Below are 26,430 nucleotides of genomic sequence, written 5' to 3' on the forward strand. Positions count from 1 at the left end.
TGCGCCACTCTGCAAAAGCGGGGCCGTGTGCGCCACTCTGCACAAGCGGGGGCCGTGTGGGCTGGGGTATTATTACTGTGTGGGGGCATTGTTACTGAGGGGGAACTTTTATTGTGTCGAGCACTGAGGGACCATTATTACCATCTGGAGCACTGTGGATTAATATAAATGTAACTACTCCTTAGCGAGCGGTTACATTTATACAGTGTTACAATTACAATTGGCCCTTTGAAGGCAACCATAAGGCTGATGTGGCCCTCGGAGAAAGTGAGTTTGACACCCCTGATCTAGAGAAATGGAAGTCCCCCAGAGCTCCATTTCAAGTGTCATAGCAAAGGGTCTGAATACTTATGTCCATGCTAAATTTGACATTTTAATTATTAATAAATTAGCAAAGATTGTTAACATTCTGTTTTCGCTTTGTCATTATATGGTATTGAGTGCAGAATGATGGGGAAAAACTTGATTTTTTTATTTTAGCACAAGGCCTCAACAAGACAAAATGTGAAAAAAGGGAAAGGATCTAAAGACTTTCCAAATGCATTGTATATTCATATGCGTCATGATTTTGTTGCTAAGATGGATTGCATCTCTGTAACATAAATAATGACAAATTACAGCTGTTCCGATGTATACCTCTTCTATATTCTATTATATCTTACAATCAATGCTTCTATTCAAGTGAAAGCAAGCATTATAAGCGACAAGAAAAAAAGAAGTCTGCTTACAAATAGTGGTTCTGGTGTATCTGGCCCACCAAGATGACTAGAAATATTTATCCTAAAAACAGTCATGTACAATAATATTTAACTTTACCACTTGAGGCAGCTTTAACTAACGAGTTTGAACATGATCCCCCTGTAAATTGTATTCATTATATTATACCATTTTAAAGCTACGGTAGGTATACTGAGATAAAAGCAAAGTTTTCCGAATTTACCTTCACCAATCCAAGCACAGTGCCCATCACAAAGCGTTACATTAAATCCACTGTCTAAATCTTTCTCCCATCCAATCTGGAGAAAATAAGTGGCTTCTGGTTTAGATGCAATAGTGATTTTCCTCACTTTTTTCTCCATGTCAAACTGTAGATATAAAAAAACAAAATAAAAATTAGAGCGTTTAAATGTAAAAAAAAAAAACATCCGGGAAATTCATCCCCTAAAAGGAGTATTCCCAAAGAAGGATCTGGGTGTTTGGGGCTCTCGCAATCAGGGGGTATCATCAGTAGGGCAGCCAGCAATCAGAAAAACATCACTTATACTTTGGATAGGTGATAATGTTTAATTTTGGGAATACCCCTTTACGTTTTGTCACCTTTAGGATGGAATCTCACAATCATTTTTTTATCAGTTATTTGAGCCAAACACAGGAGTGGATACGATACAAAAAAGAGAGGAGACATATCAATCTTTCCTTTAACCCCTTCCCGTTTTGACCACTTTTTATCGTCCTGACAGAGCCTCATTTTTCAAATCTGACATGTTTCACTTTATTTGGTAATAACTTCGGAATGCTTTTACCTATCCAACCGATTCTAAGAATGTTTTCTCGTGACACATTGGACTTTGTTGCTGGCAAAATTAGCTCGATACATTCAGTATTTAATTGTGAAAAACACCAAAATTTGGCGAAAGATTGAAAAAATGTGCATTTATTTTCAAAATTTAAATGTATCTGCTTGTAAGACAGGCAGTTATACCACACAAAATTGTTGCTAATTTACATCCCCCATATGTCTACTTTAGATTGGCATCATTTTTTTGAACATCCTTTTATATTTCTAGGACGTCACAAGGCTTAGAAATTTAGCAGCAATTTCTCACATTTTCAAGAAAATTTCAAAAGGCTATTTTTTCAGGGACCAGTTCAGTTGTGACGTGGCTTTAAGGGCCTTATATATTAGAAACCCCCAATAAGTCACCCCATTTTAAAAACGTCATCCGTCAAAGTATTCAAAACAGCATTTCAGAAAATTTCTTAACCCTTTAGACGTTTCACAGGAATTAAAGCAAAGTAGAGGTGAAATTGACTAATTTCATTTTTTTTGCAGAAATTCATTTTTAATAAAAAAAAATTGTAACAAAGTTTTACCAGAGAAATGCAACTCAATATTTATTGCCCAGATTCTGAAGTTTTTATAAATATCCCACACGTGGTCCTAGTGTCCTAATGGACTGAAGCACAGGCCTCAGAAGCAAAGGAGCACCTAGTGGATTTTGAGGCATCCTTTCTATTAGAAAATATTTTAGGCACCATGTCAGGTTTGAAGGGCTCTTGTGGTACCAAAACAGTGGAAACCCCCCAAAAGTGACCCCATTTGGGAAACTAGATCCCTCAAGGAAATTATCTAGGGGTATAGTGAAAATTTAAATCTACATTCTTTCAAAGAAAATGTAGGTTTAGCAAATTTTTTCTAATTTCCACAAGGACTAAAGGAGAAAGAGCACTGCAACATTTGTAAAGCGATTTCTCCCGATTAAAACAATACCCCACATATGGTCCTAAATGGCTGTTTGGACACAGGACAGGGCTTAGAATGAAAGAACGCCATTTGGCTTTTGGAGCTCAAATTTAGCAGGAATGGTTTGCGGAGGCCATGTCGCATTTGCAAAGCCCCCGAAGGGACAAAAGTGGAAACCCTACACAAGTGACCCCATTATGGAACCTACACCTCTTGAGGAATTAATTTACGGGTGTAGTGAGCATTTTGACCCCAAAGGGATTTCATAGATTTTATTAGAATTGGGCAGTGAAAATAAAAACAATCCTTTTTCTTCAATAAGACGTAGATTTAGATCAAAAGGTTCATTTTCTCAACAAATAGAAGGAAAAAAAGAACCCCAACATTTGTAAAGCAACTTCTCTGGAGTATGGAAATACCCCATATGTGGTCATAAACCATTGTTTGGGCACACGGCAAGGATCAGAAAAGAAGGAGCGCCAATTAGAGTACAGATTTTGCTGGATTGATTTCTTGGCACCATGTCGCATTTGCAAAGCCCCTAAGGTACCGATACAGTGTCCCCAAAAGTGACTCCATTCATGAAACTACACCACGTGAAGAATTAATCTAGGGGTATAGTGAGCATTTTGACCCCACAGGTGTTTCATAGTTTTTTTTAGAATTGGGCAGTGAAAATAAAAACAATCCTTTTTCTTCAATAAGACGCAGTTTTAGCTAAAAAAAAAAAATTATTTTCTCAACAAATAAAGGAAAAAAAGAAACACAACATTTATAAAGCAATTTCTCCCGAGAACAGCAATACCCAATATATGGTCATAAACTGCTGTTTGGGCACACAGTAGGGCTCGGAACGGAGAGAGTGCCATTTGGCTTTTGGAGTACAAATTTTGCTGGATTGGTTTCTGGGCGCTATGTCGCACTTGTAAAGCCCCTGTGGGAACAAAACAGTAGAAACCCCCCAGAAGTGACCCCATTTTGGAAACTACACCCCTCAAGGTATTCACCTAGGGATGTAGTCAGCATGTTAACCCCGCAGGTGTTTTGCAGAAATTAGTGTGCACTCGATGTTGCAGAGTGAAAATGGGATTTTTTTCCATAGATATGCCAATATGTGGCGCCCAGTTGTGCCACCATGAAAAGACAACTCTCTAATTATTATGCTGTGTTTCCCAGTTTTAGAAACACCCTACATGTGGCCCTAATCTTTTGCCTGGACTTTCGACAGGGCTCAGGAGTGAAAGTACCATGCGAAGTTGAGGCCTAATTAGGCAACTTACTCAGTACTGGTTCACAATTGCAGAGGCTCTGATGTGAAATTATAAAAGAAACCCTTGAGAAGTGACCCCATTTTTGAAACTACACCCCTTAGGTCATTTATTAAGGAGTGTGGTGAGCATTTTCACTCCACAGGTCTTTTCCATAAATGATTGCGCTGCGGATGGTGCAAAGAAAAAATTTAAATTTTTCCCTCTCTATACCATCTCTGTGGCAAATCTGTCATGCCCAGCTTGTGCCACTGGAGAGACACACCCCAAAGATTGTTGAAAGTAAACAGCTGTTTAGGCACGCTGTAGGGCTCAGAAGGGAGGGAGCATCATTTGGCTTTTGGAGCGTGGATTTTGCTTGGTAGTAGTTTTGTTTGAGTATTACTGGTATTTCAGTTTATAATGTGGGGGTACATATAAGCTGTGCAGAGTACATCAGGGGCATAGTCAGGTGGTATAATAATGGGGTAAACAATAAAATAATCCATAGATGTGTGTTACGCTGTGAAGAAATCCTTGCTGCACAGGCCAGTGTCTAACTGATAAACAGTGTCCTTACTTATCCCCTTTTCTGCACCTTTGCAGTTTGGGGAATTTGAATGGGAAAGTGTTGTCCTGGTATAGTACAGGCACCCTAGTTTCCAGCAGATATGTTTGGGCCCTCCGCTTCCTGGTTTCCTAATTTTAGGGCCTTAATAAATCGCCTCTTGAAACAGAAGAAATGTTCCCCTCGGGCCGGCACAACTGCATATTTTTTATTTCCTGACTTATTGGAGCATTAACTTATTTTGTTTTTTGATAGACGTAGTGGTATGAGGGCTAATTTTTTTTTGCGGGACGAGCTGTAGTTATTATTGGTACCATTTTGATGTACATGTGACTTTTTGATCACCTATTATCCTTTTTTTTTCTGGGAGGCAAGGTGACCAAGAAAAGCAATTCTGGCAGAGATTTTTTTTTTTTTTTATATAGCGTTCAGCACGCGTCATAAATTACATATTCTGCGGGTCAGTACGATTCCGGCGATACCTAATTTATAGCACTTTTTTATGTTTTACAAGTTTTTGCACAATAAAATTACTTTTGTAAAAAGAATGTATTTCTTCTGTCACCATGTTGTAAGAACCATAACTTTTTCATTTTTTCGTCGACGGAGCTGTATGGGGCTTGTTTTTTTTTGGTAGACGAGCTATAGTTTTTATAGGTACCATGCAACTTTTTGATCACTTTTTATTTCAGATTTTGGAAGACACAGTGACAAAAAAAACTGCAAATCTGGCAGTATATTTTAGTTGTTTTGTTTTTTATGGCGTTCACTGCACGGGAAAAATAATATAATATTTTTATAGTTCAGATCGTTACGGACGCGGCGATACCAAATATGTATGGTTTTATTATTTTTTCAATAATAAATGACTTGATAAGGGAAAAAGGGCGATTGTGTTTTGTTTTATTTTATTACTTGAAACTTTTATTTTATTTTTTACAACTTTTATTTTTACAATTTTCTTTAGTCCCACTCCCCTACTTGAAGGTCCAACTGTTTGATTGATGTTCTAATACATTGCACTACCTATGTAGTGCAACGTATTCGAATTGTCAGTTGTTCACTGACAGCAAGCCGATCAGGCTTCGCCTCCGGTTGGGGCCTAATCGGCTTCCATAATGGCAGACAGGGGGGCATTGTTAGCCTCCTGTTGCCATAGTAGCAGTCGGCAGCCTTGCCATCACATGGCAGGGATGCCGATTTGCTACAAACGCTTCCAAACGCTGCATCTAAGGGGTTAAAGGCAGGAATCAGTGCAAGCTCCGGTTCCTGCCGTTACAGAGGCGTTTCCGCTGTAACATACTGCGGACACCCACTGCTAATGACGCCGGCTCAGCTTCTGAGCCGGAAGCCACAATGGCGCCATCTTGCCGATGGTACCAGAAGTTTTTAGGTCCCGCCTCCGAGCGGGGTATAGGTGGCTTCCATTGCTGGCAGACCGGGAGGCCAGTATTAGGCCTCCGGTTGCCATTGCAGCCACCAGCAACCCAGCGATCACGTTGCTGGGGTGCCGGTGGCTAAAAATAACTTTTATTTGTTTGTTTGTTTGTTTGTTTTTAAGGCAGAACAACCCTGTTTTAATGGTGAATAAGATTATGTGATGACAATGGTGTCAAAAGGTCATCTTTATAAGAAACCATACCATAAATTACATTAAAAAAAACACCATATTTAACCCCAATTTTTGATTGTTCATTTTAGTTTTTCACTCCTCGCAATCCAAGAGCCATAACTTTTTTATTTTTCCGTCAATAGAGTGGTATGAGGGTTTTTTTTCTTTTTGCGGGAGGAGTTGTAGTTTTTTTTGGTACCATATAATGTACTGGGAAACTGAAAAAAAATTCTTTGCGGGCTGTAGTTGGAAAAAACTGCGATCCCTCAATTATTTATATAGTTTTTTTTTTATATATTTTACTACTTTTATTGATGAGAACATTTTTGTTAAAAAATAAAAATGTTTTGTGTCGCCACATTCTGACAGACATAACTTTTATATTTTTTATATAAAAGCTATAGTTTTTATCGGTACCATTTTTTGGTACGTAGAACTTTTTTATCACTTTTTATTACAATTGTTTTAAGAGCTAAGCTGACCAAAAAACAACGATTTTGGAGTTTTAAAATTTTTATAGCGTTCACCGTGCGCATTAAATAACACTATATTGTAATAGTTCAGACTTTTACGGACACAGCGGTACTTTTTTTATTCTTTACATTACTTTAGGGGGAAAATGTGAAAAGTTTTTTTAACTTTTAATATTTTTTTTTCACTACTAAAAACTTTTTTCCGCTTTTATTTTACATACTTTATTAGCCCCCCTATGGGACTTAAACCAGCGATCGTTAGATTGCTGGTACAATATACTGCAATACTAACGCATTGCAATATATCATCATTTCTACAGGCTTTACAGAAGCAGAGTGAAGGCAGCCCTTAGGCCCCTGGGCTGCCATAACAACCGCCGTCACCCCCGATCTCACTGCGGGGGGGGGGGTTGAGCTGTCGGAGGGGGCCACCCCCCACTTTTCAACGCCTCAGATGCTGCGGTCGCGACTGCAGCATTTGAGAACAGCCAGGAACAGCGCGACACCTGCAGCATATGGAGCGCGCTCCAAATATCACCCCCGCACCCGGACGTAATAGCACGTCTGTGTGCGCGAAGGGGTTAAAGCAGTTCAAATAGTTAGGCGTACATATAAAAAAGCCTAACTTTACAAAGAAAAAAAAATTAGATCCATTTTCCACTCCCTCGCTACCAACCCAAATCACACTCATAGTTGTTCTGGAAGGACCAGCTTCATCGGGTTGCCATGGCTACAGGCAGCCACTGATTATGTCAGGTCTATCTAAAGGACCAGTGTCACGGGGAAAAATTTTTTTCGATCAATTTGATTTCGTGTTTTATTCAACTTTTTTTATTTATTTGTGTTTGTTTTTTACTTTTTTTCATTTTTTAACTTTTTCTTGTCCATGGGGGCTGCCATTTTTTTTTCCATCTCTGTATGTGTCGATTAACGACACATACAGACATGGAATACGGCACATACAGTCCCATAGTGAATGCGAACGAGGCCCATTCCATCCACTATGCTGTACGCCGTCTGTGTGGGAACGGCACATGCGCCGCTCCCACACAGTCCAAATTGAACTGTGCGACGTCCGGCGCCATTTTCTTGTGGACCGGAAGTCGCGGCCGGACAGTAAGATTACTACTTCCGGTCGCGGCTTCCGGACTTGTGCACTTGGAACGGAGGTAGCAGACGGTGCGGACGGACCGGAGGGAGCGGCGGCGGCAGGAGCAGGTAAGTTAGGTCTTTGTATGTACGTGTTTTACTGTGTGTTTACTACTGTATGTTAACCTACTACACTGTGTGTTAGCTCAAAAAATGGCGACACACAGTGTAGGAGGTTTGACCGTTCAATCCCCTCATTTCTCCCGGCACTAGCCAGGATAAAGGAAGGGGGATTCTGAGAGCTCACTAGAGCGAGTGAGTTTTCTCAAATTTTGCAGCATAAAGCAATGTGGTTGCTTTACCACATGCAATGCTGCAATTTTGGGAATTGCTCCATCTAGTGACCAGCGCTGGGAACTATTATAAATTAGAATCTAATTTATAATATTTCCTGACTCGTGAAAAAATAAAAAAAATTAGAACAATGTTTAATCACCTATACACTAACTGTTTAACTAAAAAAAAAAATTACAAAGCGACACATTCCCTTTAAAGGAGTAACTGTCATGGGACCCTTGCCTGCCAATCAAGGTACATCCTTTACGTTATTGTTCCTGTGCTCATTGACTCCATCTGATTACAAATCTGTCTCACCCTTTGGATATGCCACCTGGTTCCTGTGGATCCACTCCTGGTGTAAACTCCTGACTACAGTTCTGTCTCATCCCCCAGCCTGCTATATCCTGACTCCTACCCGTTGACAACCTCTGGCCATGTTGCTGACCTTGCTACAGCGCACCCACCACCAATCGGTGACTATTCTGGGGACCGCAACCTGGGAAAGTCCATACCTCCTTGCGGGAGTTAAGATTTAGGAATGGGAAGAATGGTTTATTGCAATTTGTTTATTACTGCATTCTTTTATATATTGGGTTGAATGCCCTGTATATTGGATGGTATTAAAGTCAAGTATATATTATTTTTGAAAAAGATAAAACCTAATAAAGAAATTCTGAAAAAAAATAAAATGGGGAGATTCCATAGATTCCACACCCCAGTCTAGCCAGTGCCAAACCGAATGGGGCTTAAGAGGATCAACTTCTCTGGTCTGAGAAGAAGCAATTACCTTATTTAAAAAGGAATGAATTTATTCTAATATCAGTTTTGTAGTCACCTGCCAGCTAAGACATCACGTATTAACAGTGGTTCATCGTATTGCGGTTAAAAAATTCTGATACGGTTTTATTGCAAACATGTGGTTTTTTTTTATGAAACTAAAGTTACAAGTGCAGCTCTGCTCACAATGAAGCAGTCTGCACTTTTCTCTCTTCCCTGTGTGTGTCGGCACTTCCCCCGCACCATCGGCTCCTGCCCAGAGATAACGGAGCAAGTGTGCTTGTTATCTGGGCAGATACGGTACTGAAAGTTTTGTTTTAACTCCTCAGACTTCTTCTCTCTCCTGGAGAGTGAAGAAGACGAACTGTTAAAGAGCTGCAACAGTGTGTATCTATATATATATATATATATATATATATACACACACACACTACCGTTCAAAAGTTTAGGGTCACTTACAAATTTCCTTATTTTTGCAAGAAAAGCACCGTTTTTTTCAATGAAGATAACATTAAACTAATCAGAAATACACTCTATACATTGTTAATGTGCTAAATGACTATTCTAGCTGCAAACGTCTGGTTTTTAATGCAATATCTACATAGGTGTAAAGAGGCCCATTTCCAGCAACCATCACTCCAGTGTTCTAATGGTACATTGTGTTTGCTAACTGTGTTAGAAGGCTAATGGATGATTAGAAAACACTTGAAAACCATTGTGCAATTATGTTAGCACTGCTGTAAACAGTTTTGCTGTTTAGAGGAGCTATGAAACTGACCTTCCTTTGAGCTAGTTGAGAATCTGGAGCATTACATTTGTGGGTTCGATTAAACTCTCAAAATGGCTAGAAAAAGAGAGTTTTCATGTGAAACTCGACAGTCTATTCTTGTTCTTAGAAATGAAGGCTATTACATGTGAGAAATTGCCAAGAAACTGAAGATTTCCTACAACGGTGTGTACTACTCCCTTCAGAGGACAGCATAAACAGGCACTAACCAGAGTAGAAAGAGAAGTGGGAGGCCCTGCTGCACAACTGAAAATGAAGACAAGTACATTAGAGTCTCTAGTTTGAGAAATAGACGCCTCACAGGTCCTCAACTTGCAGCTTCATTAAATAGTACCCGCAAAACGCCAGTGTCAACGTCTACAGTGAAGAGACGACTCTGGGATGCTGGCCTTCAGGGCAGAGTGGCAAAGAAAAAGCCATATCTGAACCTGGCTAATAAAAGGAAAAGATTAATATGGGCAAAAGCACACAGACATTGGACAGAGGAAGATTGGAAAAAAGTGTTATGGACAGACGAATCGAAGTTTGAGGAGTTTGGATCACACAGAAGAACATTTGTGAGATGCAGAACAACTGAAAAGATGCTGGAAGAGTGCCTGACGCCATCTGTCAAGCATGGTGGAGGTAATGTGATGGTCTGGGGTTGCTTTGGTGCATTGCTTTGGTGCTGGTAAAGTGGGAGATTTGTACAAGGTAAAAGGGATTTTGAATAAGGAAGGTTATCACTCCATTTTGCAACGCCATGTTATACCCTGTGGACAGCGCTTGATTGGAGCCAATTTCATCTTCCAAATTATGCAAGAACTATTTAGGGAAGAAGCAGGCAGCTGGTATTCTATCTGTAATGGAGTGGCCAGCGCAGTCACCAGATCTCAACCCCATAGAGCTGTTGTGGGAGCAGCTTGACCGTATGGTACGCAAGAAGTGCCCATCAAGCCAATCCAACTTGTGGGAGGGGCTTCTGGAAGCATGGGCTGAAATTTCTCCCGATTACCTCAGCATATTAACAGCTAGAATGCCAAAGGTCTGCAATGCTGTAATTGCTGCAAATGGAGCATTCTTTGACGAAAGCAAAGTTTGAAGGAGAAAATTATTATTTCAAATAAAAATCATTATTTCTAACCTTGTCAATGTCTTGACTATATTTTCTAGTCATTTTGCAACTTATTTGATAAACATAAGTGTGAGTTTTCATGGAAAACACAAAATTGTCTGGGTGACCCCAAACTTTTGAACGGTAGTGTGTGTATATATATATATATATATATATATATATATATATATATATATATATATATATAGATACACACACACACACACAAATAACCGATAAATATCTAAAAAAATTATGTTTTTTCACATTTTTAGTGATTTGTCTGCTCATAATAAAAACTTAAAACATGGAATTAATTAAACTAATCTAGAAAATTAAAGCCTCATAAATCCTGTAAAAAAAACAAAGAAAGTAAAAATGTTTAGGATATTCAGAGGGGTTGCAAAGATATTTTGCACATCAGAAATGGAAAATTTGACCTGGACACGAGGGAATCAATGACCCTTGGTCATGAAAGGGTTAAAGTTTATCTATACTTTGCCGGTGCATGGGGTAATACGTTAGGGAATTAAATTGCCGTTTCTGAATATTTGTTCACTAGCAATATTGCTTCAACTACTTTCAGGAGAAATTCAAAACTAGAGTAGGGAAGTCATGAGGATTTAAAAATCTCTGCAGCTTTCTAGCAGTTCATCAGCAGGTTAAAGATTGTTTTACAACAGCCTGTAGCCCGTACCCATTAGGTAAACTACAAACCCTTGTAAATATCAGTCCGTAGTTAACAGGAACCAAGGGCAACAGAGGGAAATGTGATTTTTAAATAAGAGGTGTACTTTACTATCAGTTATACTAGAATGTATTTTAATTGAATTCAATTTAACTTGAGCTGAGATTTAAAGTCAAAAGTCCCACATGAAAAGTTAAAAGAATTTACATGAAGTTAGGCTCTGTTCACACTTGGGATATGGGAGTCCAGTCGAGGGTTTCCATGAAGGATTTCTGTATTAATACTTTAACCCTATTAAAGTCAATAGACTACCTCAGAATAGTAAGTGTACCTGGTGACGCAATTTACAGCTATGCTGATCCGTGTCCAACGAATACCAGCAAGATGGGCCCAATTGACTTTAATGGGGGGTCTGAGTTCCTTAGAGGTGACAGTATTTTTGACAAGAATAGCACTTCAGACTTCCTTCATAGCAAAACTAGCACATAGTCTTAGCCTGGTTCTCTGTATAAATTATTACCCCATGTTGGAATCTATAATATCTGGCAGAGGGAGTATATCGATGGCCAGGTGGGTCAAGGTGGCACCCTCTGGAGCCTTCTAAACAAGTTATTTTATTATGAGGATAACAAAGTAGTCAATAAAAGTTATTAATAACTAAGGTCAGGTAATAGATAGGCAGTGAATAATACAGTCGGGTCCAGAAATATTTGGACAGTGACACAATTTTCAGAATTAAGCAATGAATATGTGATTCAAATGTAGACTTTCAGCTTATATTCAAGGGATTGAACAAAAATATTGCAATTAACGTTAAGAAACAACTGACATTTTTTACATAGTCCCTCCATTCTCAGGATGAAAATAAATTTACTAATTCCTGAGCAGCAGTTTCATGGCCCTGTGTAGTCTGTTCCTTCGTTATTTCATGTCAAATTAAAGGTTTTGCCTCATAAAGACGACCCCATTCCATTTGCCCTATTAGAGCATATAAACATCATAGAGGGGGATCCAGAGAGCCGCTCTGATTAAGCGACTTCCCTTCTGGCGGACTCGAGCCATTCTTGTATTCATCTAAATGGCCGCCAAGTAATTCTATACTTTCCCTGCAGTGGCTACTGCAGAAGAAATACTTGGCTGGCTGATTGCCCCGTGGTCTGCATCCTGAAAGGATTTGAATCTGATGAGATAACCCATCTAAGAAGATAAAAGGTCTGGAAGGGTTATATTTGTTAGCTGTTTATGAGAACTCTCAATATGCAAACATTATACCTGGCATGACGAAGGGACAGGTTCGGTCCAGAAACGAGTAGTCTGCACGAATAAAGAAAGAATTTCATTTTACACATTGCATTTGTACTTACTAGCCTGGCGCCGTTACCAAGAGACTGCATGAACTTTTTATTTATTTACCCTTGCTTACATTCAAGAAAGGCCTTCATGAATGGAAATACAGAGGGTTTATCTCAAGAAGCAAACCACTGGTAACACTCAAGAACAGACAGGACAAATTAGACTTTGCTAGAAAAAAATCTAATAAAAAAGTCACCAAGTTTTGGGAAAAGATTCTTTAGACAGATGAAACCAGAAGGATGGGAAGAGAACAGTATGGAGAAGGAAATGGTTCATGATTCGAAGCATACCACATTATCAGTCAAACCTGATGGAGGTAGTGTTATGTCATGGGTATGTCCAATGGGACTAGGTTACCAGTGTTTATTGAGAAATGTAATTGCGGACAGAAGCAGCAAGAGCAATTCTAAAGTGTAGAAAGCGAGACTTTCTGCTGAGATTAAGTCAAATGCTGCAAAACCGAAAGGGCAGCGCTTCAGAGTACAGATAGATCATGACCTAAAACAACCTGAAAAAGCAACCCAAGAACGTCCTAAGGAAAAGAAATGGAATACTATTCAATGGTCGAGGCAGTCATCTGACCACAACCAGATTGAGCATGCTTTTCGCTTACCGAAGACAAAACTGAAGACAGAAAGATCCACAAACAAGCAGTAAAGACCTGGCAAAGCTTCTAAAGGAAAAATATTGATGTCCATGGGTTCCAAACTTTAGTCAGTCATCGACTGCAAATGAGTTGCTTCCAAGTATTAAGAATAATCTTTATATTTATAATTATACTAGTTTGTCCGATTACTTTTAAGCTTGTGAAAACGGAGGGACTATGTAAAATTCCTAAACAGTTAATGCAAAATTCTTGTTAAACCTCTTGAATTAAAGCTAAAAGCCTACACTTCAATCACATATTGGTTGCTTTGTTATCTGTCGTACCTTTGATGACAGGTCCATTTTATTTCCTTTTAAAATAGCTAATGTATTTAAAGGCATATCCCTGGCAATTCCAAAAAAAATCCCTTCTCCTGGTGTACTTAGTCGGCTCCGCCCCCTTCTGTCTCAAGCATGGTATATAATATTCTATCTTGTATTAGCCAATCGTAATGCAGAATAAATGCAAGTCCTGCATCCTACTTCCCCAGTCAGCGCTTTATTCACTCATTAGAGAGAGAATAAGTCTTCCTTCTTCTCAGACCTTGTATTCCAAGACGCAGAACAGTCACAGTGAAGATCCTGTTCATAGTTACATGAAAGCTTGTGAGGGGGTTAGCAGGAGTGGACATTTGAAAGCTGAAAATTACAGACCAATTCCTTGATATATTGCTGTAGGGGGTTTGAACAGCTGTAATCCTCCATACTGTCGGCTACAAGAAGACTTTTTGCTCATGTTTACAACATGTCTTGTTTTGCATCTTGCAATTTGACCCTTAAGTGTTTTCAAACTATGGAGAACTGATGAGAAGATTTCTACTTCGATATTGAATATCACACAAATAAACAAGGAACAGACGACAAGACTCCAACACTACTGGTAGAGAGAATGAACTTTTTTAATTATGTTTATTTTACCTTAAGAACTATTTTTTCATCACTCTGGGAAGGAGGAAAAATTCCCATCTATTTGAGGGCAAAACTTTTTTGTTCTTCACTGATTATTTTATGTTCGTCTCCACATTACTTAAAAGCTACAAAACTTTAGTGCTTATTTATCATTAATTTTCTACTTTTCCATCTAGATTTTATTATTATCATTGCTACCTTCACATTAGCTTCTACTGGCTTTACTATATAAAAACTAAAAGCACACTTTAAAAAATACCAAACAATATCCCTGACATATGGCTGTATTATTTTACCAGGAAATGGCTACATATATGTAATTGCTAATGCTGCAGCAATAACTGACTAAAGTCTAGTATTGTTCTATCTAAAAATAATAAGGACTTGGCTAGCAGCATTTCTATGTTATCAATCAAATCAAAATCCTTTTAATTTTTATTGAACTTGTCATAAATTATTAAAGAATGTGTAAAGGCCCTATTACACCGGCCAATTTTGGCCGATGCAACGAGCACCGATCAACGAGACAGCTCGATGATCGGCGCTCGTCTGCTCCGGTCACACGGAGCTATGTATGGGGACAAGCGGTTGTTACTCCGATCGCTCGTCCCTATACATTATTATCATGTCAGCAGCGCGTCTCCCTGTTTACACAGGGAGATGTTCTGCTGACAACGATAATGCTTCAGTTTTTTAAAACGATACGATCAGCAGGGCAATTATCAGCAACGAGCGGTCTATGAACGCTTGTCTGCCCGATACATGCCCAGTGTAAAAGAGACTTAAGGTTATGTTCATGTGGCAGATATTTTGCAAAAATTCTGGCAACTGAACATTTTTCAATGTGCCAGGATTTTTAAAAACCTCAACTTGATCTACGTGACAGTTCGAAAATATGCCATATGTGAACATACCCTAAGGGTGCATTTTTTTTTATGAAATCCAACTGATAATTAGGTTGTAGTGATAAATGATGTGCAATAATTAAAATCCCATCTGATTGAAATTTGCATCTTGCAGAAAATGAATCTTGCCTGCTTTAATCTTTTCCTCACAATAACCCTAACTGCTACCCCTGTGAGGACTCTACTAATTATAAATGGAGAAAAAAAAAGGATAAAATTTTCCAGTGCCTGATTCTCCAACAGATGTATGTTCCTGATGAAGAGATCGGTCCGATCTCGTAACGCGTAGCATTATTATCCATTAAACATATATCTCATTTAAACTTCTTGCCTAGGATTGAATCCTTCAATTCCACAACATTTGGACAGCGCTGGAGAATCTTATCCTCTTTTTTTCTCCATTTATCTCGATCTACTGAGGGAGCCCTTGACAGCCCCTGCACGGATTTACCAGCTGCAGTCCATTGAGACCAAACAGGCACTTCTGGGTGTTGTGCTCCTAGCACAACACCACAAGGTAAGCACAACCGCTTACCCCCGACCCTTTGTCACTTTAAACAAGCGATGATGCACGATTTGCGCCGGGTGTTTTTTCTCTCCTTGTCTATAGATAATCTACTAATTATAAGGAACAAGATGGTTTTATTTTAATAAAATAGGAAACATTTTTCTCTCAGTAAAAATGGCTACCTAGACCAACTGCCTTAAAACTAATATTAGTATTAGAGTGGAAATAAACATATAATAGCTGTTGGAAAAAACCTCAGAGTGGGGTGAAGGGTGGCGGTCAAACGTCTGTAAGTAGAGGGAACAATACATAAGTGCAGGAAAAATCCAGAATTTCAAATTGAGGCTTCCCCTGACAAATGTTAAGAAACCGTTGGACAATTCCAAAGACATTAGATTATTAGTGGGACTCTCTGGCAAAAATCAATTTAATGTGTAGCGAAAATCTGTTTGTGTAATCCTAGCTTTAAAAAATAGGATTCTAGATAATGATTGTGGAAATACTGTAGTTCAAGTTCCTGTAGAAAATAATTTTCCAGCAACCATACGTGTTCATTGTGGCAGAATGCACACATTTATTCCATGGAGAAGATAGGTGGCTGTCAGAAAACCCATGTAAAACGTTACATGGTTTAAGGGCAAACAAATACACTGGACAACAAAACTCAAACCCGTCTTTGATTTAGATGTACGCTAGATGGACAAAAGTATTGGGACAAACCTCTGAATCATTGAATTCCTGTGTTTCATTCAGTCCCATTGTCACGGGTGTATAAAATCCAGCAAATAGCCATGAGGTCTGCCTTTATAAACATTTGTGAAAGAATGGGTCGTTGTAAAGAGCTCACTGAATTCCAGTGTGGTACTGTAATAGGACGCCACCATTGTAACAAGTCAGTTTGTACAATTTCTCCCCTCCTAGATATTCCACAATCAACTGTGAGTAGTATTATTGCAAAGTGGAAGCATTTAGGAAAAACAGAAACTCAGCCACGAAGTGCAGACCATGTAAAGCTACAGAGCGGGGTCGCCAAGTGCTGAGGTGCATAGTGAATAAAAGTTGCCAACTGTCTGCAGACTCAATAACTGCAGAGTTCCAAACCTCCTCTGTCAAAAACAACTGAACAAAAACTGTACGCCGGAAGCTTCATTGCATTGGTTTCTAAGACCGTGTAGCTGAATGCAAGCTTTAGACCACCAAGAAGAATGCCAGGCATCGGATGGAGTGGTGTAGAGCTCGCAGCCACTGGACACGTTCTTTGGAGTGACGAATAGAGTGTTCTGTGGAGTGACGACTCACGCTTCTATATCTTGCAGTCTGATGGACAAGTCTGGGTTTCGCAAATGCCAGGAGAACATGCCGTCTGACTGCATTGTGCCAACGGTCTCGTTTGGTGGAGGAGGGATTTGTTGGAGGGGTTGTTTTTCAGAGATTGGTGTTGGCCCCTTAGTTCCAGTGAAAGTAAATCTTAATGCTTCAGCATACCAAGACATTTTCGACAATTTAATGCTTCCAACTTTGTGTAAACAGTTTGGGGAAGGACCTTTTCTGTTCCAGCATGACTGTACCACAGTACACAAAGCAAAGTTCATAACGCCATGGTTGTAAGAGTTTGGTGTGAAAGAATTTAACTGGTTCACACACAGCCCTGGCCTCAACCCCATTGAACACCTTTGGGACGAAGTAAAACGGAGACTGGGAGCCAGGACCTCTTATACAATATTAGCATCTGACCTCACAAATGATCTTCTGGATGAATGGGCAAATATTCACACTGGGACACGTCAAAATCCTGTAGACAGCCTTCCCAGAAGAGTGGAAGATGTCATAGCTGCAAGAAGAGGAAACAACCCTATATTAATGCCTATGGATTTGAAATGGGACGTCATAAAAGCTGTTGTAGGTGTAAAGTGTAGGTGTCACAATACTTTTGTACATAAAATGTATAATGCATATTTACACGTAGGAAGAGTTCAAAGCAAATGTAAGCTGTTTTAGTAGTAATGGGGGGGGGGGGCAACCCAATATTAATGCCTATGGATTGAGAATGGGATGTCATAAAAGCTGCTGTAGGTGTAATGTCTAGGTGTCACGATACTTTTGTGTGCATTTTGGTGGTAACCTCGCTGCACAGAACGGTCTTTAATTTTGCCTACTAAATTACATATAGTACTGTGCAAATGTTTTAGGCAGTTGGGAAAAATGCTGCAAAGCAAGAATGCTTTTAAAAATAATTGAAAGTTAAATAGTTGTTTTTTTTTATCAATTAACAAAATGCAAAGTGAATCAACAGAAAATAAATTGAAACCAAATCAATATTTTTTGCAACCACACTTTGCCTTCAAAACAGCATCAATTCTCCTAGGTACACTTGAACACAGTTTTTTAAGGAACTCGACAGGGAGAATGTTCCAAATATCTTGGAGAACGAACCATAGATCTTCTGTGGATGTAGGCTTCTTGAAATCCTTCTGTCTCTTCATGTAATCCCAGACAGGCTCGATGATGTTGAGATCAGGGCTCTATGGGGGTCATATCATCACTTCCAGGCAGGGCCGGCTTCAGCACCCAGCGAACCCGGACCCACTCGGCCGCTGACCTCGTCACGGCATCACTGTCCATATATGGACAGTGATGTTAGGAGGAGAGGAGGAGTCCCAGGCAGAGAGCTAGAAGTGGCTCTGCTCTGGGACCATCTCTGGTGAAGCCCCTGACATCACTGTCCATATATGGACAGTGTTGTTAGGAGCAGAGCAGTGTCCCAGGCAAAGTGCAAGTAGCGCTCTGCCCGGGACTTTGGATCTGGGGTTGCACCTGACATCACTAGCCATATATGGACAGAGATGTCAGGGGCTTCCCGAGAGCCGGAGTACCGGAACAGAGCCCTAACTAGCACTCTGCCTGGGACACTGCTCTGATCCGGACATCCCTGTCCATATATGGACAGTGATGAGTTGTCAGAGGTTCGGACAGCACTAGGTGGTGGTGGGTGCACGAGTAGGGACCCAATCCAACAATATTAGCACAAAATTACTCGGCACACCAATTAGGAGTGAAATACTTGAATCTTTTTAATTCTTTTTGCCTGTATGCATGTGCGATGTTTCAGTCGGTTAAGACCTTCATCAAGCACTTGATGCAGATAGTGGCTCTGACGGAATCAGCGTGTCACCAATGCACTAGCTGGGGATTCCACTATTAGAGGGAACCCCAAAGGAGCTACCTACAGGAAAGGGGGCTGTGTGGCACTACCAGGGAGAGTGGCTGTGGCACTACCAGGAAGGGGACTGTGTGGCACTACCTGGGAGGAGGGGGCTGTGTGGCACTAACAGGAAGGGGGGCTGTGTGGCACTAACTAGGAGGGGGGCTCTGTGGCACTACCTAGGAGGGGGGGGGCTGTGTGGAACGATCGACAGAGTACACTAAATTTATGGGGGAACAAACTAGGGGACAAACTTCTTTATGGGTGCACAAAGTGAACTTTTCTTACATTTTACTGCCGCCGTGGAGTTCTCCCGCAAAGTGGCCTACTAAGTCTGTGTCGCCCATGGGCCCACATAAACATGGAGCCGGCCCTGTTTCCAGGGCTCCTTGTTCTTCTTAACGCTGAATATAGTTCTTAATGACATTGGCTGTATGTTTGGGGTCGTTGTCCTGCTGCAGAATAAATTTAGAGCTCATCAGATTCCTCCCTTTTGGTATTTCATGATGAACATATAGCTGCCTGTATTTCTCAGCACTGAGGACAACATTAATCTGACCAAATCCCTAACTCCATCTGCTGAAATGCAGCCCCAAACTTGCAAGGAACCTCCACCATGCTTCACTGTTGCCTGCAGACATTTATTATTGAACAGCTCTCCAGCCCTTCAGCGAACAAACTGCCTTTTGCTACAGCCAAATATTGAAATTTTGATGCATCAGTCCAGAGAATCTGCTGCCATTTCTCTGCACCCCAGTTCCTATTTTTTCGTGCATAGTTGAGTTGCTTGGCCTTGTATCCACATTGAAGGTATGGCGTTTCTTAACCGCAATGCTTCCAAGACCACCACTTCTGGCCAGACTTCTCTGAACAGTAGATGGGTGTACCAGGGTCCAACTGGTTTCTGCCAGTTCTGAACTGATGGCACTGCTGGACATCTTCCAATTTCAAAGGGAAGTAATCATGATGTGTCTTTGATCTGCTGCACTAAATTTCCTTGGCTGACTGCGTCTACGGTCCTCAACGTTACCCAGAACTTCAACAGCACATCTTGAAACCCCAGTCTGCTTTGAAAACTGTGCCTGAGAGACCTTGCTGATGCAGTATAACGACCGTCTGTCTTGTTGCTGCGCTCAGTCTTGCCATGGTGGACCAGTGACATGAAACTGTTTTCCACAACCTCATCTTTTTAGCAAAGTTTGGCTGTTCCTCATCCAGTTTTAACCCCTTAAGGACACAGTTTTGTTTTGGCCTTAAGGCTCAGAGCCCATTTTTGAAATCTGACATACTTCACTTTATGTAGTAATAACTTCTGAATGCTTAAACCTATCCAAGCGATTCTGAGAATGTTTTCTCGTGGGACATTGGGCTTTATGTTAGTGGTAAAATTTGGTCGATATATTCAGTGTTTATTTGTAAAAAAATTGCAAAATGTAGAGAAAATGTAGACAAAATAGAATTTTTCTGAATTTAAATGCACCTGCTTGTAAAACAGATGTTATACCACCCAAAATAGTTCCTCGTTCACATTTCCCATATGTCTACTTTAGATTGGCAGAGTTTTTTGAACATTCTTTTCTTTTTCTTGGACGTTACAAGGCTTAGAACATAAACAGCAATTTCTCATATTTTTAAGAAAATGTAAAAAGCCTTTTTTTTAAAGGTATCTGTTCTGATCTGAAGTGGCTTTGAGGGGCCTATGTATTAGAAACCCCCATAAAACAACCCATTTTAAAAACTAGACCCCTCAAAGTATTCAAAAGAGCATTCAGAAAGTTTTTTTAACCCTTTAGGCATTTCACAGGAATTAAAGCAAAGTGGAGGTGAAATTTGCAAATTTTATTTTTCTTGATGAATTTAAATTTTATTCCATTTTTTTTCTGTAACATAGAAGGTTTTACCAGAGAAACACTACTAAATATGTATTGTCCAGATTCTGCAGTTTTTAGAAATGTCCCACATGTGGATCTAGTGTGCTACTGGACTAAAACACAAGCCCCATAAGCAAAAAAGCACCTAGTGCATTTTGGGGCCTCTTTTTTATTAGAATATATTATAGGCAGCATGCCAGGTTTGAAGAGGTGTTGAGATGCAAAAACAGTAGGAATCCCCCAAAAGTGACCCCATTTTGGAAACTACAGCCCTCAAGGAATTTATTTATGGTTGATGTTACCATTATGACCACACAGTTTCTCCACAGCACGTATTTGAATTGGGCTGTGAAATTAAAAAAATCTAAATTTTTTCCAATAATATGTCGATTTGGCTCAAAATTTCTTATTTTCACAAGAAATAAATTGCCCAATTTTGTTGCCCAATTTGTCCTGAGTGCGGCAATACCCCATTTGTGGTGCTAAGCTGCCGTTTGGACCCATGGGAGAGCTTAGAAGGAAAGGAGCGCTATGTGTTCTTTGGAGTCCAGATTTTGCTTGATTGGTTTTCATATGCCATGTCGCATTTGCAGAGCCCCAGTGGTATCAAGGCAATGGAAACCCACCAGAAGTGACCCCATTTTGTAAACTACACCCCTCAAGGAATTCATTTATAAGTGTTGTGACCATATAGACCCCACAGTTTTTTCACAGAACTTATTTGAATTGCTCTGTGAATTAATTTATTTTTTATTTTTTTCCAATAATATGTAGTTTTGGCTCAAAATTTCTTATTTTCAAAAGAAATAAAATACTCAGTTTTGTTGTCCAATTTGTCCTGAGTGTGGCAATACTCCATTTTTGGTGATAAACTGCCAATTGGGCCAATATGGGTGGGCTCAGAAGGAAAGGAGCGCTATTTGTTCTTTGGAGTCCAAATTTTGCTGGACTGGTTTTCGGGTGCCATTTTGAATTTGCGGAGAACCAGAGGTATCAAATCAAAATTCGACACCCCTTAAGGCATTCATCTAGAGGTGTAATGAGCATTTTGACCCCACAGGTAATGCGCAGCAGATGGTGCAGTGTGAAATTTGCAATTTTCTATAAATATATGCCATTTCAGTGTCCAATATATTGTGCCCAGCATGCACCAATGTAGCTATACACCCCATAAATTGTAATGTGGGTTCTCCTGGGTACGGCAATACCATACATGTGGCTGTTAGCTGCCTGGGCACACAGCAGGGCTCAGAAGGGAAAGATGAGAGGGATAAGCTGTGCGGAGTTCGTCAGGGTAGATGAAAAATCTAAGGGATGTATGGTAAATTTTAAAACACTTTCATACAGAGCCCTGGTTTTTCGGGACACGTGTCACTTATAGCAGACTTTGCACCTCTTTTGACTTTTTCCCTTCGTGCCAGTTTGGGGAACTTCTCCTGGAAAGTGTTGCCCAGAAGTATTGGGCGCCCCCACTTCTTGGTTCCTAAAGATTAGGTTCTTGATAACCACCTCTTGAAATTCCAGGAAAGTTCCCATGTGGCCTGCACATCGACGTAGCACGTGCACATTGCACAATGCCACCTTATGATGTGCACGGCCAGCTTCTTATACCACACCGCATGGCGCTGTAGGGCTCCGGGACTTGATCTGACAAGTCCACCCCTCCCACGTACCTATTGTAGTCCAGGATGCAGTCTGGTTTGGGGGTCTCTGTACTGGTACCTCGTACAGGTACATGGGTACTGGTGTGGCCATGTATTGTTGTCAATACAAGGACATCTCTCTTGTCCTTGACACACAATATGTTGCTGCTAGAATATGCCCTACTCTCACCCCTTCTGAGTGTTTGCCCAAGCAGCGTCTTAGGGAGGCCTTTCAGATTTCTTCTAGCAGTGCCGCATGCCGAAGTACTTCTGGAAGCGAGGAACATGAAGAGTGGGACGCTGGTATAAAAATTATCCAGGTAGAGGTGGTAACCCTGGTCCAGCAGTGGGTGCACCAAATCCCATACAATGTTTGCATTAACCCCCAGTAAAGGGGGGGGCATTCTGGGAGCTGAATACAGGTATCCCTCCCTTCATATATCCTAAATTTGTAGGTATACCCTGATGCACTCTCGCACAGCTTATACATCTTCACGCCATGCCTTGCCCTCTTACTCGGCAGGTACTGGCTGAATTGAAGCCTCCCTTTAAAATGTACCAAGGACTCATCAATAGAAATACACTTCTCGGGGGTGTATGCTTGGGAAAATCGGGCACTGAAATTGTCCAATAGAGGTCTCAGTTTATACAAACGGTCAAAACTGGGTCATCTCGGGGTGGGCACTGCTTCTTACATTATACGGATAATGAGCAAAGTATTGCCTCTTTTTTTTTTTTTTAAGGTTCCAGTTCAGTTCTGAAGTTGCTTTGAGGGTCCTATATATTAGAAACCCCTATCAAATACCCCATTTTAGAAACTAGACCCCTCAAAGTATTCACAACAGCATTTAGAAAGTGTATTAACCCTTTAGGTGTTTCACAGGAATTTAGAGCAAAGTAGAGGTGAAATTTACAGATTTCTTTTTTTTGTCAGAAAATCCTTTTTATTCCATTTTTTTCTGTAAAACAGAAGGTTTTACCAGAGAAACGCAACTCAATACTTATTGCCCAGATTCTGCAGTTTTGAGAAATATCCCACATGTGGCCCTAGTGTGGTAAAGTACTAAAACACCGGCCTCCGAAGCAAAGGGGCACGTAGTGGATTTTGAGGTCTCCTTTTTATTAGGCACCATGTCCGGTTTGAAGAGGTCTTGTGGTGCCAAAACAGTGGAAACCCCACAAAAGTGACCCTATTTTGGAAACTAGACCCCTTGTGGAATTCATTATAGTTTTCATGGGGTCCATGCAACTTTTTAATCAGTTTGTATTCTATTAATAAGAGGCGTGGTGACTACAAAACAGTAATTCTCCTATTGTTTTTTATTCTATTTTTTTTACAGCGTTCACCGTGCGCTATAAATGGCATTCACTCTATTTTGCGGGGCGATACGATTACGGTGATACCATATGTTTATAGTTTTTTTATGTCTTATGGCGTTTGCACAATAAAATACTTTTTGTAAAAAAATCATTTACTTTTTGTGTTGCCTTATTCGAAGAGCCATAACTTTTTTATATTTCCATCAAGAAAGCCATGCGAGGACTTTTGGGTGTGTCTTATAGTCAGGTGCGTCTTATAGTCAGGTGTGTCTTGCACTCCGAAAAATAAGGTATTTGTCTTCAGTGGCACAAACTGGGCACAACATATTCTGCACTAAAATGGCATATCAGTTGAAAATTGTAATTTTCACTCTGCACCATCCGCTGCGATTTAACCCCTTCGCACACCACGACTTAATATCATGTCGTGGTGCGGGGGGTGATGTATGGAGCAGGCTCACGCCACACGCTGTATATTACGGACAGGAAAAGCAATCGCGCTGTTACAGGAGTCTGTAAAAATGACAATATACTGCAATACATTAGTATTGCAGTGTATTGTACCAGCGATTTAATTATCGCTGGTTCAAGTCCCCTAGGGGGACTAATAAAATGTTTAAAAAATGAAAGTCAATAAAGTTATTACTATTGAAAAAATTTTTATAAATATTTAAAGTCCAAAAACACTTTTCTCATTTTTTCTCTAAAGTATTGTAAAAAATAAAAAAAAAATAAACAAAATTTATATTGCTACATCTGTAAAAGTCCAAACTATTACAATATATTATTTAAATCACACAGTGAATGCCGTAAAAAAAAAAAAAAAAATGTCAAATGTCAAAATCGCTGTTTTTTGGTAACGTTAGCTCTAAAAAAAAATTATAAAAAGTGCTCAAAAAGTTGTATGTACCAAAAAATTGTACCAATAAAAAATACAGCTTGTCAAGCAAAAAAATAAGTCCTCACACCTCTTAAATCGACCCCAAAAATAAGTTATGCCTCTCGGAATGTGGTGAAACAAACCAATTTTTTTTTTTAACAAATTTTTACTTTGCAAAAGTAGTAAAACATATAAAAAATAAAAAATGTTATAAATTTGGTATCAGCGTAATTGTATTGAGTCGCAGAAAACATTTAAGTTGTCGTTTTTACTGCACGGTGAAAGCATTAAAAACAAAATCCAAAAAACAATGGAGGAATCGAAATTTTTTCCAATTTCTGCCTGCAAAGAATTTTCAGTTTCCCAGTACATTAACCCCTTAAGGACGCAGCCTAGTTTGGGCCTTAAGGCTCAGAGCCCATTTTTCAAATCTGACATATTTCACTTTATGTGGTAATAACGTCGGAATGCTTAAACCTATCCAAGCGATTCTGAGATTGTTTTCTCGTGACACTTTGGGCTTCATGTTCGTGGTAAAATTTGGTCGATATATTCAGTCTTTATTTGTGAAAAATTGCAAAATTTAGAGAAAATTTACAAAAAAAAGCATTTTTCAGAATTTAAATGCATCTGCTTGAAAAACAGACGGTTATACCACCCAAAATAGTTACTAGTTCACATTTCCCATATGTCTACTTTAGATTGGCATCGTTTTTTGAACATTATTTTATTTTTCTTGGACGTTACAAGGTTTAGAACATAAACAGCAATTTCTCATATTCTTAAGAAAATTTCAAAAGCCTTTTTTTGAAGGTGCCAGTTCAGTTCTGAAGTGGATTTGAGGGGCCTATGTATTAGAAACCCCCATAAAACACCCCATTTTAAAAACTAGACCCCTCAAAGTATTCAAAACAGCATATAGAAAGTTTTTTAACCCTTCAGGCATTTCACAGGAATTAAAGCAAAGTGGAAATGAAATTTGCAAATTTCATTTTTTCTGCTGAATTTCAATTTTATTCCATTTTTTTTTAGTAACAGAGAAGGTTTTACCAGAGAAATACTACTAAATATGTATTGTCCAGATTCTGCAGTTTTTAGAAATGTCCCACATGTGGCCCTACTGCGCTTGTGGACTAAAACACAAGCCCTAGAAGCAAAGAAGCACCTAGTGCATTTTGAGGCCTCTTTTTTATTAGAATATATTTTAGGCAGCATGCCAGGTTTGAAGAGGCGTTGAGGTATCAAAACAATGTAAACCCACCAGAAGTGACCCCATTTTGGAAATTACACCCCTCAAGGAATTCATTTATGGTTTTTGTTATCATTTTGACCGCACAGTTTTTTCACAGCACCTATTTGAATTGGGCTGTGAAATGAAAAAAATGATATTTTTTCCAATAAAATGTCATTTTTGATCAAATTTTCTTATTTTCACAGGGAACAACATACCCCATTTTGTTGCCCAATTTGTCCTTAGTGCGGCAATACCCCATTTGTGGTGATAAACTGCCGTTTGGGCCCATGGGAGGGCTCAGAAGGAAAGGAGCGCTATGTGTTTGTTGGAGTCCAGATTTTGCTGGATTGGTTTTCGGGTGCCATGTCGCATTTGCAGAGCCCCAGAGGTATCAAAGCAATGGAAACCCACCAGAAGTGACCCCATTTTGGAAACTACACCCCTCAAGGAATTAATTTATGGTTTTTGTTATCATTTTGACCGCACAGGTTTTTCACAGCACCTATTTGAATTGGGCTGTAAAATGAAAAAAATTATATTTTTTCCAATAAGATGTCATTTTTGATCAAAATTTCTTATTGGATTTTGGGCCTCTTTTTTTTTAGAATATATTTTAGGCACCTTGTCAGGTTTGACGAGGTCTTGTGGTGCCAAAACAGTGGAAACCCCCCAAAAGTGACCCCATTTTGGAAACGACACCTCTCAAGGAATTTATCTAGGGGTATAGTTAGCATTTTGACCACACAGGTTTTTCACTAAATATATTGGAATTAGTCTGTAAAAATTAAAATCTACTTTTTTTCTGAAAAAACATAGAAATTTT

General features: G+C 39.6%; 1 protein-coding gene across 4 annotated transcripts in view; it reads right to left on the reverse strand.

Annotated features, from left to right (window-relative positions):
* The window catches only part of XRCC4 (X-ray repair cross complementing 4), a 459,278-nt gene that overhangs the window by 325,095 nt on the left and 107,753 nt on the right, over positions 1–26,430 (reverse strand). For 3 of the 4 annotated variants that reach the window (XR_012850567.1, XM_075837643.1, XM_075837625.1), the window contains one exon: positions 941–1,085. Coding sequence is in view for 3 of the 4 variants with exons in the window: in XM_075837643.1 (XP_075693758.1) it covers positions 941–1,079 (139 nt within the window). In the remaining variant the exon portion in view is untranslated. Of the gene's footprint in view, positions 1–940; positions 1,086–17,191; positions 17,289–26,430 lie in introns of all 4 variants that reach the window. The other variant, XM_075837633.1, reaches the window with a different exon arrangement.

Source organism: Rhinoderma darwinii, chromosome 1, assembly GCF_050947455.1.
Source record: "Rhinoderma darwinii isolate aRhiDar2 chromosome 1, aRhiDar2.hap1, whole genome shotgun sequence".
NCBI lineage: Eukaryota > Metazoa > Chordata > Amphibia > Anura > Rhinodermatidae > Rhinoderma > Rhinoderma darwinii.